Source organism: Batrachochytrium dendrobatidis (assembly GCF_000203795.2).
Source record: "Batrachochytrium dendrobatidis JAM81 unplaced genomic scaffold BATDEscaffold_7, whole genome shotgun sequence".
Classification (NCBI taxonomy): domain Eukaryota; kingdom Fungi; phylum Chytridiomycota; class Chytridiomycetes; order Rhizophydiales; genus Batrachochytrium; species Batrachochytrium dendrobatidis.
In genome coordinates, this window is record NW_006281105.1 from 1,194,746 (window position 1) to 1,212,316 (window position 17,571).

At 39.8% G+C, this 17,571-nt stretch overlaps 5 protein-coding genes across 5 annotated transcripts; 1 reads left to right on the forward strand and 4 right to left on the reverse strand.

The window, feature by feature from the left end:
- Positions 1-73: 73 nt before the first annotated feature.
- Positions 74-1,252, reverse strand: BATDEDRAFT_12121 (uncharacterized protein; the record flags this gene model as incomplete). Its single annotated transcript, XM_006679308.1, has 2 exons — positions 74-954; positions 1,072-1,252. 2 exons carry the CDS (start codon positions 1,250-1,252, stop codon positions 74-76), a joined length of 1,062 nt encoding a protein of 353 aa, XP_006679371.1.
- Positions 1,253-1,793: 541 nt separating this feature from the next.
- Positions 1,794-5,155, reverse strand: BATDEDRAFT_25630 (uncharacterized protein; the record flags this gene model as incomplete). The annotated part of the gene is made up of 12 exons (XM_006679427.1): positions 1,794-1,832; positions 1,887-2,453; positions 2,522-2,795; positions 2,876-2,934; positions 3,032-3,252; positions 3,335-3,482; positions 3,550-3,699; positions 3,767-3,807; positions 4,117-4,155; positions 4,247-4,351; positions 4,444-4,565; positions 4,656-5,155. 12 exons carry the CDS (start codon positions 5,153-5,155, stop codon positions 1,794-1,796), a joined length of 2,265 nt encoding a protein of 754 aa, XP_006679490.1.
- Positions 5,156-5,679: 524 nt separating this feature from the next.
- BATDEDRAFT_35339 (uncharacterized protein) lies at positions 5,680-7,280 on the reverse strand. Its single transcript, XM_006679523.1, has 3 exons — positions 7,174-7,280; positions 6,800-6,968; positions 5,680-6,492 (listed from the first exon to the last, which is right to left on the reverse strand). Exons 1-3 carry the CDS (start codon positions 7,247-7,249, stop codon positions 5,793-5,795), a joined length of 945 nt encoding a protein of 314 aa, XP_006679586.1. The 5' UTR covers positions 7,250-7,280; the 3' UTR covers positions 5,680-5,792.
- Positions 7,281-8,245: 965 nt separating this feature from the next.
- Positions 8,246-10,847, reverse strand: BATDEDRAFT_25632 (uncharacterized protein; the record flags this gene model as incomplete). The annotated part of the gene is made up of 4 exons (XM_006679428.1): positions 8,246-10,172; positions 10,264-10,367; positions 10,553-10,616; positions 10,795-10,847. 4 exons carry the CDS (start codon positions 10,845-10,847, stop codon positions 8,246-8,248), a joined length of 2,148 nt encoding a protein of 715 aa, XP_006679491.1.
- A 964-nt stretch (positions 10,848-11,811) lies between these two features.
- BATDEDRAFT_89462 (uncharacterized protein) lies at positions 11,812-13,041 on the forward strand (the record flags this gene model as incomplete). The annotated part of the gene is made up of 1 exon (XM_006679625.1): positions 11,812-13,041. The coding sequence occupies one exon, from the start codon at positions 11,812-11,814 to the stop codon at positions 13,039-13,041; it is 1,230 nt and encodes a 409-aa protein (XP_006679688.1).
- Positions 13,042-17,571: the final 4,530 nt, after the last annotated feature.

Here is a 17,571-nt window from a genome sequence, read left to right on the forward strand (position 1 = left end):
ACTAAATCCTGTGGTAAAAATACAGTAAGTCATAGTTTGAAAGATGCGCTACAAAATAAAAAGCCAAACTTACTCATTTTTGTGGCTGAAAGCTTTTTGCTACAAACATTTTGGTGAGAGTTGGACCGGCAAACTGGTTAATCTGTTTACAATAGGTATCAAGCTGGTTTGAGATGATCAAAGTCTCAAGCCGGCTGGGCTCATTTGAAGCAACCTTTGCAAATGATGACAAAGGAACTTTGAGATCTTCCTCGTGATGAATGGGTGGATTTCCGGCAGCAATAGCCGCGGCGTTGTCTGCGTTCATCTGGGAAATGTGGTGTTGGGATCTAATTTGCTCCTTATTGAAGCTGCGTTGCCAACCCTGCCATCTCCATTGCTCTTGACCATGCTCTTCGACAGACTCTACCATGCGTTCAAGATGCTTTTCAAGATATGTTTCCGAAGAAAGTTCAAGGTTGTCAAAATTGGGGGTTAAAGGAGCCGCATCACTTGATAGGTGAGATGCAAATTGAAACGAGGGGAATGAAAATGCGGAGCAAGTTGTGGAGGAGAGGTTGGATTGATTGCTCACTTCTAACAAGGCGGTATTAAGCAAATGGGAACTGGAAATTTTAAGGGGGATAGTTTCAAATACAGATCCAGGTGTGAGTTTGTGCTCGAGAATGTTTTCTGTGGAAAATTTGCGAGTCTCGTAGACCTGCATGAATGTGTCGGAAAGTCGAAGCGCCTTGAGTGACAAATTGCCCTGAGAAGTTCCCGAGGGATCATAGATAATCATAACGGCATGTGGGGAATTTTTTTGATAGTTGTACTGTGCATCAATGATGGCTTGGTTCCAATATGTGCCCATATATGTCGACTGATACCAACCAACCGAATTAGCGTCAAAGTTGAGAGCACGCAAACAGCATAGCATTTGTGTTTGATAGTCAGTGCCATCAAAAACATCCTCTTTGGCAGCAGCCTCAGTGATGGATAGATCTACAGTAGGAGAGGTGGTGCTGTCCGCCACGGGGGGAGGAGCCGTAGCATGAGATGTAATAAGATCTATAGCACCAGTAGCACCACCACCCACAGCAGCTTCAGCAGTAAATGGAAAGGCATTGGTGATCTGCAGCTTTCCAACAGCATCAATACCTAGCAGCTGGCCAGAACAGGTGGCTGGAAAGCCATCTTTGCAGTGCTTGATGATCTTAAGAGCAGCAAGAGCATTCAACTCGACTGACGAGATCTTCTTATTAACCAGCATAGCCTTCTTTGCTGCATGGCTCCAATCCACAGCAGGAATCTCAGGAGGAAGATCCAAGATAGTGGAGGGTTCTACAACATCAGGACTGGGTGTAAAGGCAGCAGCAGTAGCAGCTAATAAGGCAGCAGTTGTGGTCATATTTATAGCCCTTCTCAATACAAACAAGAATAAGAACAAGGGCAGGGACGTCAAACAAAAACAAGGACGGAACGACAATCAAGCAACAACAAGAATGCCAAAGTTATAAAAAGTAGTGAAAAGAAAAAAATCCAAAATACAACTTAAAGTGTGTTGCTTTGATTGGCTACTTCAAAACAACTCGCTTTGATTGGCTGGTTTTGAAAATTGATAAATTGATTCAAGATCATTGGTGCGATTCAGATCTAAGAAATTCACTGCTTTTGTCCTTGTAATTCCACCAGCACTTTGCGTAGTGCAGCCTCTGGCAGAGTGCAGTTTCTCATCAGCTGCACAAGTCTCGTTGCCAATTGCATACGTTTTTTGGACTCTTTTTCTTCTCGACTTTTCTCGTTCATTCTCGTCAATATTTCTTTTTTTTGTTGGATCTGGTCATATACATCTGTATTAGTACATATGCAACAAGCAGTGTCTACATGCCCAAAAACAAACTCACCAAATCAGAAACTTTTTTGGCACAGCTTAAAATATCTGCATTGAACCCAACAGCTTGAGCTGCCAACAACCCATACCCATTGATCGTGCTCACTCCTGGTTTAACTTTGAATGAAAACGACATCCCTATGCTATCCAGATCTTGATTTCGTGCCACAATTGTGCTAGCATGTAGATGCAATACAACAACGCCCGTGGTATCTGCACCTACAAATATTTTGGCAAGCTGCTCAAAATGCGTCACCAGAAACACAAATGCATTCGTCGTGTTCAGCAACTGTTCACAAATGGCAAAGCAAACTCCAAACCCATCACTTGTCGATGTACCACGTCCAAGCTCATCAATAATCACCAAACTAGATTCTGTCACATTGGATAGTATAAATGCTGCTTCACGCATCTCACACATAAATGTAGACGAATTTGCTTCAAAACTATCATCTGTTCCAATACGTGAAAACAGACAGTCCACTAGTCGCACTGAAATATACTCTGCTGGCACAAATGTTCCGATCTGTGCTAAAATACTCAGTAGTGCAATTTGTCGAAGGTATGTTGTTTTCCCACTCTGTTTAAATGGAAAACGATTATAAACCAAATTTTAAAACTCGAAAAGCAAAATCATTGGTCGCTTACCATATTTGGTCCTGTGATGATCTGCAATCTACTAGCAGAATCTGCAAACACATCATTTGGGACAACTTTAATTGCTGTATTCCCCATTGAAATAAGAATGGGATGGCGACCATTTTTGATTGCAAGTGTGTTTGTAAATTCTGGTCGAATGCCATTCCACGATTTCGCCACTGCAGCAAAAGAAACAATCATATCCAATAGCGCCAAAGTCTCTGAAAGTTGATATAGCATAGATAGATACTCTCGTATTTGCGCAGTAAGATCAAACATAATTCTATTTCACGCAATAATTAGTTGATTGAATTGCTACCGAGCGTGCTTTATCAAAATATCTCGGCCATAATAGATTCATACTTGTCTCCCATCAAATACACTTCAGTCAGTGATTCCTGTATGCGGTCATTTTGACTCATCTGGTTTGAATGTTCAAATTGTCATTATATGGCTAAATTGGGACAACTGGTACGCTGGATACCGTCGATCAAAACATAATATAGTAAATAGACTCACCAACTTTAAAGAAGTAAATGTAATTTGCTTGCGCTTTTTGGTAGAGTTGATAAACTCGGCAGGGAGCCTTTTGTTTTGAACAGAAATAAAATCCTCCCCCAACTGCATCTGATACTGACTTGTAGGTGTATATACAAGTTTGATTGGCAGGTTGTATGTGTTTGAATACAATTTTACAAGATCGTGCACATCAGCAGTAGCTTCTTTGAATGTCTGTCTTGCTGAATAGTACAAAAGTCATGAAAATACACAAATTAACTGGAGGCTATTAAAATGTATTAAGCTTGAGCAATATGTGCTTACCAACGTCCAAGAGACCATTAAATCCAGATCTTACAGCAAAACACCGTTGATTACGTAGTCCTATTGCAGACTTTTCAAACTTGACATTTTTGTTGATAACTTTGTCGATAGTTAAAATCAGCTCGTTTATAGACGGTTGATTCAAAGCCTATGCATTACACGTCAGCTACAATCAGCATTATAACGGCATCTATGTCAAATCAAACATGATATACCAATTCTAGTGCAGCCAATAATGCCGAGGTGGGTGCATTCAGACACGTTACTAGCGGCATTGTTTGTAGTAGAATGTGTTTAAGTATAATAATGTTGTTGATTGCTTGCTCAGAGTACTTGATTGTCTGTTTTCTATTAACTTGAATCAACTGGTATCAATATGAGCAATATGAGCAATAGTCGCAAATAATAGGAATCATTTTTAAAGTCACATACTGAACTAATCAGATGATCAATATCGAGGAATCCCTTGAGTACTATTGGTTGATAAAATAGCAAAATTATAAGGAATCTGTATATTCCCAATCATTGAATGATTGTATTAGCTACACGTGCAATAAACTGTCACTTGCCATCTTGTAAAGTACTGATCATGGCTGGATTATTCACTAGAACTGTGTATTTAGAATTCTATAGTTAAAAGCTATGCAGTAGTTTAAACCATCACCATACTAAATATTCCACCTTGAACTGCATCTAGCCGTGCATCCAGTGTTGCTATATCTATGGTTAATTTAAATTCAGTGTGATTGTTGAATGCATATATGACTCATTCAAGCACATACCAAACAGAGGCTGAAGAACACTTATTCTTAGCAAACGTGCTACAAATTTTGGAAAGCATCACAACTCATTCGAATCAATACACTACTCGATTTCAACTACGTGGCATCATATACTATGGTGGTAGCATACCTCCCATTGATGTCTTGGTTTTATTCAGCGCGCCAAAAAGAGAATTCTTGCTTTGCCTGTCGCGCAGGTTGTATACCAATTCTAGATTGCGTGCTGTTGCAGGATCTACAATTATAGAGTCCAACAGGCTATAAGCACGCAAATGCATAGAGTACTATAGTTTGATCAAACACATGAATAGAATCAAGCAATCCTACCAATCATCATAATTCCATCAATGGTGACAAACTTGAATTTGAGTGAACGATTGGTAAATACAACATTCTGAACTTTTTCAATATATTTGATCAGAGCAGCAAGTGCAGATAAACAGTAGCATCTAATAGATCAAAACATTTTGATTGAGACGTATAATAATAAAGCATTCTAGCAATCTGAAACGCCTAAAACAAAATCAAATTACATTTACTTTGTAGATAGGCCAGGAATCAAAGATTCGGTGTGTGCATAAAGACCGAGCTGTCTCACAGCAGCCAGTCCAGTCACGTCGTTGAAAAACTTGCGATTGAAGGCAACAATGTCACTGTCAGGCATACCCTGATCAATCAGCTGGTACAGCTTTGATGGGGTGGGTTCTATTGCAGTTGTTGCAAGAATGATCTGTATAGGATCAAGTGTACTAAGCCAATGCAGCGTTTTGGTATTTGTTGGGGTATCTCCGTACTGTGAGACAATACACTCGCTGGTGCGTAGATCTATAGCAGCAAACCCAACCTCACTAACCACTCCTCGACCTTGAACAAGACAAACATGAAAGCATGATAGGTGTTGTCTGGTATGCGCAGTGCCTGGTCGTGCTGCTGATGAGGTAAATGCGGTCGAATAACTAGCAGTCGAGCAAATAGCTGTACTTGAACGAATGTGATCTTTGTTTGTGGATGTAGTACTCGATGCGGTTGTATCTACCATGACTGCAGTAGATGGTGGCAGACTTGTTGAAATATCCATGCAGAATACTCTCAAGTGGTAATATGGTATAATGCTAATCCTAGTAGCTTCCACTTTACACCTAATTAAACTTTATCAATCCACATGGTCGTGTCACAAGACATGAACAATCAATTACTACAAAACTGAACATAACTCTCTCTTATTAATAAACAACTTTCCAAACTAATTCAATCTTATTACTAATTTATTATATCTTTTCATTACTCTTGAAAGAATAAAGTCTGTTGATCTTGAGTTATTATGCAACTTTTATAACTACTGACAGTTAGACTATATTTTATATCTCTTTGCTATCAATAATTAAAGATAGGAAATACAAATGGAAGCTGCTAAAGGCATGCCATGATTGCATAGCGTGTCTTGTTAGCAATCGCCCCATTTAAGTCAACTTGTTCAGTGAATTATAGTCAAAACAACCAACAAAGTTAAATCAACTTGTTAGATTATACACAGTATTGATACAAATAAATAATAAATTGATTGATAGTTGTTGATCATAGTATGCTGCTTTAATAGTATTCAGACTTGGTTACAATTCACACCACTAGAAAATATCTCAACAAATCCATCTGTCTAGTTCAGCAAAACTTTTTAATCACGGATTAACCTCTGTCATGGACCAATCCCCCTCTTTGTTGGCCGCATATACCAATCGAACTGGCGGACTGGCGTGATTGGGTGCATACACAAGATGCTCAACTCGGGTTGGCTTGAATACCAACAGACAAAAACTGTCAAATGCACTGTTATGTGCCCATCTGAGCTCATCTTCTGGATTAAGTGGTTGGTTAGGCTCGGATGCAGTAATACAGGATTGTGAAGGGGTAGTGCCATCCGTGGTTGAAAGACGGCCCGGAGAGCTATTGGGAGTGCCATTACTTGCCCCAGAAACATTTGTGTTGCTACCAAAAGATCCTGTAATACTATAGGTTCGGTTCACGGATGTATGATTGGTGGTAGTATCTTCAATTGCATCAAGCCGCGTGTATTTAAATCCAACATTATGTCCAGGTGTCAGCACTTTGAGAACAGGATCTTCATATACTGACCAAGATGACGTTTCAGAAAGCTTCCTCTGCTCCCCAGGAGGAGGCCAGGAAAAACAAACTCGATATGTTGGGCTGATTTTCTTCCAGAGTCGTAATCGTTCACCTTCCCAAAAGTCTTCGGGTGGAGCATTGCCAGTCACGCCAATTTTTTTTGGTGGTGTACCGAATCTGTACGAGAAATTGGGTGCAGGTACAAGAAAAACTCTTCCTGTGAATGTATAATTTTCGTTTGTCTTTGGCATTGACCTAACATACAATGTATTCATATCAAAATCAGTAAGCAAAAACTGGACATTTTGATGTGGCGTATTGGACAATTGAATTGTCACGAAACGAATTTGAATGGATAAACAGGCTTTGCAATACATGAAAAGTGACCATCATGTTGCAGACCATTGTAAAACTAGAAAGATAGGAAAGTAAATATTGGGCTAAGATACAATATAGTGGTCAAGTCTGTCCTATAAGCCTTTGCAGGGTCAATAGCTGATATACATGTATCCTATAAGCTGGTTTAAACAGCAACTCATGATCAACACAGTAAATAGCTTACCAATACAAGACATGGTTTTTAGTTCCCTTGAGAGAGCTCATTAGGTCAGCATTGCGGGCAGCTCCTGAAAGAACAATGATTTTGTTATCGGTTGGAAATTGCTCATGGAATGCAATCTCGTGAATAGCAGGTGAGCCATCCTGTTTAACTGAAGCCAATGGGATTCGGACTGTTTGCATGAAGCAGATAATCAAGATGGGATAAATAAACAGAGCAACATAGCATTGCATTGTGTTAGTAGATGAATTTTACACATGATTGCGAATGATGAATGGTCAATCCAGTTGCAGTGGCTTGACCATTATCAGCCAAAGTCGGCTCCAAGCGCAGCAGTAGCTCTCCCAATCCATTGTGTTGGGTTAAAATAGCCTTACCAGTCTCTTTTGAAGTGCTTTCATAGTTTTTGCTGATGCTGATTTTCAAGGATTTTACCCATGCTGGATCAGCCATATGTTGGTATGCTACTTGAAAATTGAAATGTGGCAACACTGTCAGAGAAAATGCAAACTGAAGCGAATTTTCGCTTCTTGCTCACATCACAATAGTCCATCACGTTACCTATTATTTATCCTTTCTAGCCCAATTTCTTATACACCTACCAATAAACTGGAATGTGATTTAAATCTATAGACCTCAATGAATATGCAGTTTAATTACTGATACAACAGTATCAGACTTTAGCACTACATGTTTTTAACAGTGAATATAAAGCAAGAGGCCTGAAATTCAAATCATTGTATATAAGATTCTTGCGGCTAGTGGCGAATTCATGCAAGAGTATATCACTGATGTGACTAGAAAGAAGCTTTTTGATTTCTTGCAAAAAATAATTTGCGACTTTATTGCAACCACCTCGAACAACTAAACGAACCGATCATTCTCTATCGAGTCGCTAATCTCCAGCCCTCGACATCTTACAGGACTAATATCTTTGTCTATTCGTGATAATCCATATGTATTTATCATAGCATAATGCATGCCTTTTATTTCACAGATCCTAGTTGGCAAACCAATCCAATCCAGCTATTCGAGCTCAACATATATCTACAGATACCATTATATTGCAAGTCAAATTAATTGTCATTTCATCTGATCCATCAGTGGGAAACTACTCTAATAACTATAAATCTACTGAAAAACATGCCATTTGTCTTTATAAACTCATCTTTACTGTATCCTAAAATCTCAGATATGTGTAGTTCAAAAAACAATGATTGCACATTTCAGGAATACATTGTTATTTCCATTCCGATTACCAGGAAAATATCAGCCAACTTTAACAAGTTCAAAGAGCACAATGTTGTCCAGTAAATTGGCACTAATCATTTCATGGGACTGGCGGTTTATTATGTATTTTAGCACCTTTATTTAATATTCCATTCTACATGAATACGGTTATAGACTCTTGACCAAGCAATAATGGGAGCTGCCATTTTGATGTGCAAATTAGGGTACGTTATGGTTAACCTCGGCACCGTCATAATTCTTTTGAAAATGGTAAATCAATAGTAGCGCTTTAACAATACGATGAAAGGGCACAAATCGATACATGATAAATATTGCTAGCAAGCTAACCAACGCCATTCCACCCAGCTGAGCAAGTGACGATCCTTGCCGATTCATTGCAATCGAATCATCCCCAGCCTGCAATGTAATGCCTATCCAGTACCCGAGCATGCATACCAGCACCATAAAAAGCACAAATACAAACATCTCAATTCCCAAGACCCATAAGCAATGCCGTAATCTCTTTACAGTAAAAGTAGATACCCTGATGCTTGGCAAGGATAGTAGGTATGCTGTAGCTTCAGGGTTGCCGCTATACACCGATGCATAGAGTGGTAGTCCATTCCAAGCATTAATCAAATCGGCAGAAGTTTGCTCCAGAGACGATACAGACACACCAGGTGTTGACGTGAACGGATATGTCAATCGATGCATCTCCTCGTTCTTTACACATCGGGAAATAATAGCCTCTGCTGCACCTGGAACACCCAGTTCAATACTGGATTTCAGCATATGTGCTGCGGTACGTTGGAAATCCGTCTCATTTAGACTTTGAATACATAGCTTAAGATGATTTGCAAAGCGTGATCGATTACCAAGACATACACGCCAGATACCTGCACGTGTAATGATGCTTTGCACCATTTCAATTGAAGCTGATACCCCAGCTTCTTTAATAAGAATATTAGCAATATCAATATGATTTTGGGCAAGCGCACACGACAATGCAGCTGACAATGTTTTATAAGACACTTTGCCTCGTTTGATTTTCGTATTGAACCATGAGTTTTGTGATTGTAATCTTTGACGGGTTTCATCCAAGGTTGTCGTATCTAGTCCAAGAAGAATTCGAATAAGCGGCATATGATGGGAAAAAACAGCTTGATAAAAAATAGATCTTAAAATATCCGCATCGTACTCCCAGCTATCGTCTGGAAACAGGCTTGCTACACCGACTCGAAACAATGCATTGGGATTTTCAAGATTTACTTCATCTGGAACAGTGGTGAATGCTCGAAAAGAATTTGCATCGTTTTCCGAGACAAGCGAGTCCAGGTTTTGACTTGTTTCGTGGTTTTGATTTGAGTTGTTTAAAGCATGTGTAGTGGTTGTATTCCAATCGAATGTGTTCCCAATCACAGCAATATTGATATGCGATTGTTCGGCAAGAATAAAATGATAAGGTACAATGTGTTGAGAATTTTGGGGATTTAAACTTGGTGGTGCCGATCCTGAATCTCGAAAATACTGATTGTGCCGATATCGGCTGAATTGTTTTTGGCGAAGATTATAATGTGGTAGCATTTGCTTTGATTCAAAAAACAGGTTTAGTTTGTATGTCGCTTCTTTTAATGCCAAAGCACTCTTGTATGGAGATATTCGGGCTGTCGAAAGTCTATGGCGTCCAATCCGTGCTTCTGGATTTGCTCCTAGAAGTAATACTAAAGCTACTAAATTTAAATGGCCATATTGTACTGCCATGCAAAGAGTCAAGTTATAGACTGAGGAAATATCACCGCCATAGTAAGCTAAACATGATAAGAGTTCCATTTGGTATTTTTCAAGAGGACAAATTGAAGCAGTTTGTGGTTTTTGTGGTATAGGGATTGTAGGCCGAGTATCTAGATGTTGATGAGCTGCATCATGTAGCGGTTGAACCAGTTCACTTATTTGTAGAAACGATTCTTTTTGGCAAGTAAATTGAGCGAGGTTACACAATGCGTTCCAGGAAAATGGCCATTGGTGATTTGATTGAGTTTGATATTGAGAAGCCCTAACAGCAACTTTGTCGCATTTGCATCCACATTTCCCATTTACGCAGTGCATGAACTTATAGTTCCACATCATTGCCATTGCTTCCGCTTGACTATATCGATATAATAGCCATTTAGCCCGATAATGGTTGTTGGACGCGACCTGATAGAATGCGCGGTTGATGGTGGATAGATGAGGGTTACTTGATAAAATACCGATGCATGATATAATTTCTAATGGTAAGTGCAGATTCTTGCGACGATTTAGAGTCATTGATGAAGCTGGCTGGGATTGTGGTTGTTTTTGGCTAAACAAGGGCATCTATTTAGCTATGGTTGTAAGTTGGTACAGTATTGAAAGTAGATATAGTGTCTTCCCTGTCGCTAGCTTGAATTAACATTTTTAATGTTGAATTTCAAGAGCAAACATTTGCAACTCGTGATGTTTGCACCAACTCCGCCAGCTATACTCATGTGTATTTGATGTTCTTACTGTGGTTACTATTGTCCATAATGGAGAATGCTCTAATAATGTCAAGTGGCCAATGTTAACATATCTATCAGCTTATCATCATGTATAGGCGAAGCAGTGACATTGATCGCGGTTTCGATATACCAAGCATCAAGCTACGCAATCAATTGGGATGACCCAGAACTGCTGTTGGCAAGATGCACCGGAACGTTAAAAGAATGGGCACTGATTGGTTTTAAAAGGTAGGACAGGTTTGTATATACTTTAGTGGTATCAAAATAATAACTATTTGTGGCGGTGGCAAATGAATCAACATAGTGGTGGCCGAATGTGGAGGTGGCTAAAATGGCGAGTCTATGCAGCCTAACCAAAACTGCTACCTTTATCTAAAAAGATGGGCTGGTGATGACGTAGTTGGTTTCTGCTTTCAAAGTGACCCTAATTTCAACAACAAAGTAAATGCGGATTGGAAAAGTACCACCAAGGCTATTCAATGTGGTGTGCCAAACCAGATATATGCTGTATTTTTAAATGAATGCTCTGATTGCTCAGATTGGCTAGAAGATCATAAAGTAGACCGTCACTTTTAGTGCATCATTGGTTTACCAAAAATATGAATACGACAGCATTCAAGTGTCAAATGAAAGTACATGGTTATATTCGAGCTGTACAAGTTTCAACTTTCGTGTTTAATAGTAGGCTGGAACTGTCTAGATTTACCATCCAACCAAGACTATGGAATAGATTTTCAACACAGAGCTGCACCACGCATCAAAAAATAGATGCATTGAATTGAACCAACACAAAAAAGCGCCCATCGCTTGACATTGATGACGTCTAGAATGTATGAATGATATTCAGTAGATGAAATCCAAGTGCCACGCTTTGGCGACACTGCATCAGCTGGAATTACGGCAGAGCTCAAGTCATCAACTCTGTATGATGGTCGTAACCATTACTTCCATCTATCGGTTTACTAAATGTCCATCAACATATTTAAACTATGGGGTGACTTTTGCAGCTGTTGTGGTTTGGGTGCTCATCTCACTCTGATTATCACCAATCAAACTTGGATCGTCAAATGGCTGCGGTTGTTTTACTACTTGAAATGGGAGGCGGCATTTTGTAACAATCTTGACACAAACACAAAGTGGATTTGACGTTCTATATAAAGTCGAATCTTGCCCTGCTTCTAGAACCAAGCAAATATACTCTTGTTTCGTGTTTTCGATATCCCATTTATCTATACTGCACACCGCCAGTACTCTTAATAAAAAACCATGGCTAGCTCCTTTACATCCGCCAATTCGTCCATCCAGCCTCAGCAGCAATCGCAGTCCCATGGCTTAACAACACGCAAAATCAGTATCGATGCACCCATTGCCATGCCGCTTCCCAAACGTATACCAAAACTGCCACGCATTGTTCGTTTAAATGGACACGGGCATTATCACGGCAGCCACAGTTTCGGTAACATTGCAGGTATCAAGGCCGGTTGCACCAATCAAGCTTTAAAGTGCCTAAACGAGGGCAATATGCTTGCCAATAGCTTAGAACAATCCCGAAGTCCTGCAAATGACAAGGACTACCAGTTTTCTCCTGAGCTGCATCATGTTCGTCCAGTCTACCCAAACAAGGCAAGTCACCATCATCCTATTCTTCATCAACGCCCCAACTTGGAAGTTAATCCTCCTCGTCGACCAAGCTCTGCTCCTCTGCGACCCTACCGACCTGCCGATCCCATATTTGACAATCGATTGGAAATCAATTTTGCAAACCTTGCTATCAAGAATACAGATTTCCCATTTGCAAATACAACACAGACATCTAGCCCGGTTGTTAAAGCAACTTCGTCCCCACTGTCGCAATTACTCCCAAACGTGCACCACTCATCTCCTAAACTGACAGTTCCTGTTCCAGAAATTGCTCGCTTTGCTCCTGGAGATGAATGGGATGTACGTGATTTGAAATCTGAGGTCAATTCTGCCATTGAACTTGATGGAGAGAGTGATGACAGCCAGGATGAAAGTAGTGACTACTTTGAAAGTTACACCTACCCTCTGATTCCTACTCCAATATCTGATGTTGAAAGTATGGCTAAAGAGTCTGTTCATTTTGATGCTGTTGATGCTCTCTCCGAACTGCAAACCATTATGATGACAGTGCCTCGTGTTGCCAATCCCTTTCCGAATCGTACTCGTGATAGGAAACCATCAGTTCCTTTCTTGAATTTCCTGAACGATTACAATAACGAGACAACCCATTATGCCATCCCAGCTCTTGCTTCTGGTCCCGTGTCTGCTGTATCGCCCATCTCCTCGGATGGCAGTTATCGTACAAGAGTAATTCCCAATATGATAATTCACACTGTACCAGGCGGTAATTCTCGTGCTACTACACGAATCTATCCTTCTAAATTGCATTCGCCTTGCCTTGCTGACAACCCACTGAGTCCATGGAACACTACCACTGGTGCACTGAAATGTATTCCAGATTCGCGTATTGCTTAAATAGACAATCATCTCTGACAAGCGCATGGCTTTTAAATATTTGACGGCCATTTCGCAAGCGACACCGTGGTTTCAATCTATCCCGTTATTTATCTAGCCTTTTTGGCCAACCTATTTCATTTATTGTCATGTATCTCGTCCCTGTACCTTCTTTATTGCTTTTTTCTATCTTGTATTTTGTTGCTTATTTTGAGCATCACTGTATGTATCTCAAATAAACAGAAGTAGGGCTTTTTTGCCCCAGCTGCGTGGTCGAATGCGCAAATATCTATTTCAAGAGGTACCAACTGCAAGTAGAGAAGCGAGCAATACAACGAGAAATGACTAATTTAACTCACTTTTAGCAGATATAATGAGATTCTAATCTATTCAAAAAATAAACTATAGATTTATACAGGGAATTAACGCAACTTTAATGGTTTCTTGTTGCTGGTGATGAATAGATTATATATAAAGAAGCAGACTGATGAAAAGCTTGCGAATCTAGCTCATGGGTGCGGTTTGCTGCGATGGTCATTACTTTCTTTACTAGAATTGATAACAAATGCCACAACCATATCCGAAATCCACTGCATCGGGATCAACCATTGCCAATGTGTCCAAGTCTGTTCGACTGGTAGCTGGATTGAAAGACTCTGAGGTTTGTGCTGATTATTTCATTCATGATATGGAATATTCAACTAAACGGTTGAATATCCAAGGCTACAGTGTTGAATGTTAACCTGTCCTTTCGGATTATGCATTAGTCGGACGATGCCTCAGATGACAATCATGCTAGTGTGTCAAGTGGTCGCACACAGTCATTCATGCGTCAACCATCATCGCATTCTATATCAGAAAGTACCACAAATGACAAGTCTGGTCAAAGACCATATGTTCGGACTGTTTCAAAAGCGACTCCACTTGAACTCACTCAAGACGATGCGGCTTCAAAAAACACATCCACAGCTACGTCATTATTTGGTAACCAATCGCTGGGCTCTGCTGATATCAAGCGTCGTATTGATGAACTTAGAGAGCGTCGATTGGCAAGAGCTTCCAGGTCGTCATCTGAGACTCCAAAGCAACGTTCAAAGGCTACCACTTTACCCAATCCACAATCTCATCCATATGTCAAAAGCAAATCTTCAGTCTTTGTAAATATTAGTAGCAGTGATGAAGATGATGGTAAAACGAATAGAGACCAAAGTAGTATATCCGAGCAACCCAAACAGTCCTCAGACGCAAATAGGTGGATCAAATCCAAGACTTTGCCGAGCACCGACATTTCCATGTCTGCATCAAAACCAACTACAGACACTCAATCACACACTTCATCACTACAAAAACAGGATAGTAATTTGCGACAACTGTCAAATAAAGTTGTTGTTGTCGATGCTCCAACCAAGCCAATGACTGAAACATTACCATTGCAAACTGAAGCAAATCTTGAAATCTCGGACTGTATTGACAAGATGCAAAATCATGAAAGTATCAGTGGCCATATAGGCATATTGAAAGCATCTTCTGCACTAGAAACATCTGACATGGAGTTATCATCTATAATTCAGGAAGCTCATAAACTCGAATCACACAAGGACAATCCTCATGATAACAAACAAGTCTACGCGTCAGTATCATCTCAGGAAAGCATATACGATGTTCAGGATTTTGAAAGCGGGCTATCAGACGAACAGATTTCAAAGGCGGTAATAGATGTACCCGTCACTTCTAAACAAACATTCTCAAATCTAGATACTATGTCTGATATTTCCAGCATTCAAAATCCATCCATCAAGGATGAAACACTTTATAAACATACTTCACCTGCCTTGTTAGATCATTTTAAACCATCAGAAGCCCCCATTACTCTTTTTACAGAGCCCACAAAATCTGCACACATTGAATATGAATCAGACTCGTTTGAGGATGCGGATATTTCACTACAGCTTGATACCACCGAGGATGACAAGGAAAAGTTTTTTTTGGCATTGAAGCAAGGCAGTGGCGATCGGTCTTTAGACTATGGTGCGTTGCTGGCACAGTCCGCTATAGACTCGTCAGATACCAATGACAATAGTTTAGAGGCGAATGGGCTCACCCATATATCCGAAATGCCTAAAAACATTTTGGAACCAGAAAAAAACTCGAGTATCTGCACTGTTAATGTGTCGAACCCAATAATTCAGTCTCCATCGGTCTTGGTTGAAGGCGGTGAAAAAGAAACTACTGCGAATACTTTACTAAACCCCCAATCGGTCGACACCCAAATTTGTCAAGATTTCACGCACAAGAATTCGACTAGTTCTCCAAAAGATAGTTTGGCAATTGAAACCAAGATCATGTCTTCAACAGTTGAAACCACAAATGTAAATCCAGTTGAATCTGCTGATACTCAATCTCCACATTTATCGGATTTTGATGGGGTTAAAGGGCATTCGCTAACAGAAAAACAATCAGAAAACTCCAATCTTGTGGAAACTCAAATGGACATTGAATTTAAAACTTCCATTGAATCAAACAATAGTATTGATGCTGATACTGAATTCAAAACCATGACTACAAAAAGCGCTTTAGAACCCCAAAAGGCTATTTTGGAGTCGGATACAAATTTGCATGTATCCGCATTCAATGGTGTTTCGCCTACTTTTACTGAGCAGGAAGTATTTTCAACAACAACTGCATTAATCAAAGCAATGGATGATCAGATTGCAAATCACTCTCGTTTAATACAATCATCTTCACCTACAGATTCCATCCTTGCTCAAACAGAACCTGTTATTATACAAACCGACTGTATCAACTCTACACCTATGGCTGGTAGTCCAGATTTGTCTCCACCAATAGCCCTTCAATCAAAATTTAATTTTCCTGGCAAAGGAAATGATCAAAGCTATTTAGCCTTTGCTGATTTCCTTGCAATGAATGATGAAAACGATGATAAACACACTACATTTCAGTTAAACCCTGACTCTGTAATGGCAGAAACAAAGCCGTAAGTACAGTATATTGGCAATATGTATCCTATTTAAATATGTTGTCCCCAGTTCATTCTACATTAATAATTCAATTTATATTGTAGTGATTTAGATGCTACTGCGAAACGATCTGCCACAAAGTCTCGTGAGGTACTAAAACCTAAATTTGAAAACACATCAACGATGACTTCCAAGTCAACATCCAAGAAAAAATCTACTTTAGCTTCATCAAAGATTCCTACATTGAAATATGATGCAAATACTAGCATAGCAAAGCATGAAACTAATACGAAAAAACCTCGTCCCAAAACTGCATTAAGTGCTAATGGTAAAACCCATAATACCAATGTACTGGGGTCGGATGGCGAACTATTTCAGGCCAAGAAACAGGCACTTAATCGCGCCAATGCCAGATTTGCTGGAAAGGCTAATAACGTTGTGTCTAATGGCTTAAAATCACGACCTCAATCATCGCCTGCTCGTATTGCAACAAAGCCTAAAAACGCACACGCAGACTCCAAACAACTGCAATCATCTAATCATGTGCATTCGCCAACAAAATTAGAGCTGAATGATTTTGCTAATCCACCATCTATTCAAAAAGATGCCGCAATCAGCATGTCTAAATCCGACACTCAAAAGGTGCTGTTTAAAGATTCATCTGCACAAAATGATCATAAAGATGACGTTTCTTTTTTCACTAGAGTACCAACCAGTACACCTGCTGAACCATCTGCATCCACATCATTGAATTCCAATGCCATCATAAGCAATCTACAAGCATCAGAACAGCCCATACAGCAGTCCTGCCGTCCAGCCACTGATTTTGATTTAGAAACAATGCGTGCAATGAAAGACCATATCAAATCTCTCGAGTCTGAATCGATCCAAACTGAAAATGAGATGAATACATTGCGCGAGCAAGTAGAGTTTCTTGAACGCAAACTCAGTGAGGTTCAGCTTAAAAACACGCAAACATTAATCAATGACACTGAAAACCCGAGTGCGTCCGTTGTGATGATGCTTAAAGCCGGCCCAAATATTAGTCGCAAGGATGCAGAGACGTTACGTAAAGAGTTGAATGAGCAAGAGACTTTAATTCGAGGTGTAAGTGCAATATTTAATTATTTAGGAATTGGGCAGTGTGTTTTGATCCAAATGCGAGTATTATTCATTCATGTTTTTGTTTAAAATCAATAGTATCAAAATGAGAACGAAAAACTGACAACCCAAGTCAAGACACTACGCAAGGAACTAAAAGAGTCTGATCAGCGCCACTATCTTAAGCAGAAATGCTGCTACGTGAAAATGCTATGTTGAAGACAATGGTAGGCGGCGCTTCAGCAGGGAATATTACAAGTAATGATGACACAGTAGAGTCATCTCAAGGCGTCAATAGTGATCGAAATACTATTGGATCTACTGTTCAAGGCAATCTATTACCACAAGCAGGAAATGCTTCTTATGATCCATCCATTACCCGATCTAAAACAGCTACCAACCGACCTCACCAAAGCGATTTCTCATCTGTTAAAGCTCAAGTTCGTATCGAATCTCTCGAGCAATCCTTGGC

Coding starts and splice junctions, on each gene's coding strand:
- BATDEDRAFT_35339 (XM_006679523.1), bottom strand. CDS start 7,249: ATGGCTGATCCAGCATGGGTAAAATCCTTGAAAATCAGCATCAGCAAA. Junction 6,969..7,173: donor AAGCACTTCAAAAGAGACTG/GTAAGGCTATTT, acceptor TCATGCAAACAG/TCCGAATCCCATTGGCTTCA. Junction 6,493..6,799: donor AAAAACCATGTCTTGTATTG/GTAAGCTATTTA, acceptor ATTGTATGTTAG/GTCAATGCCAAAGACAAACG.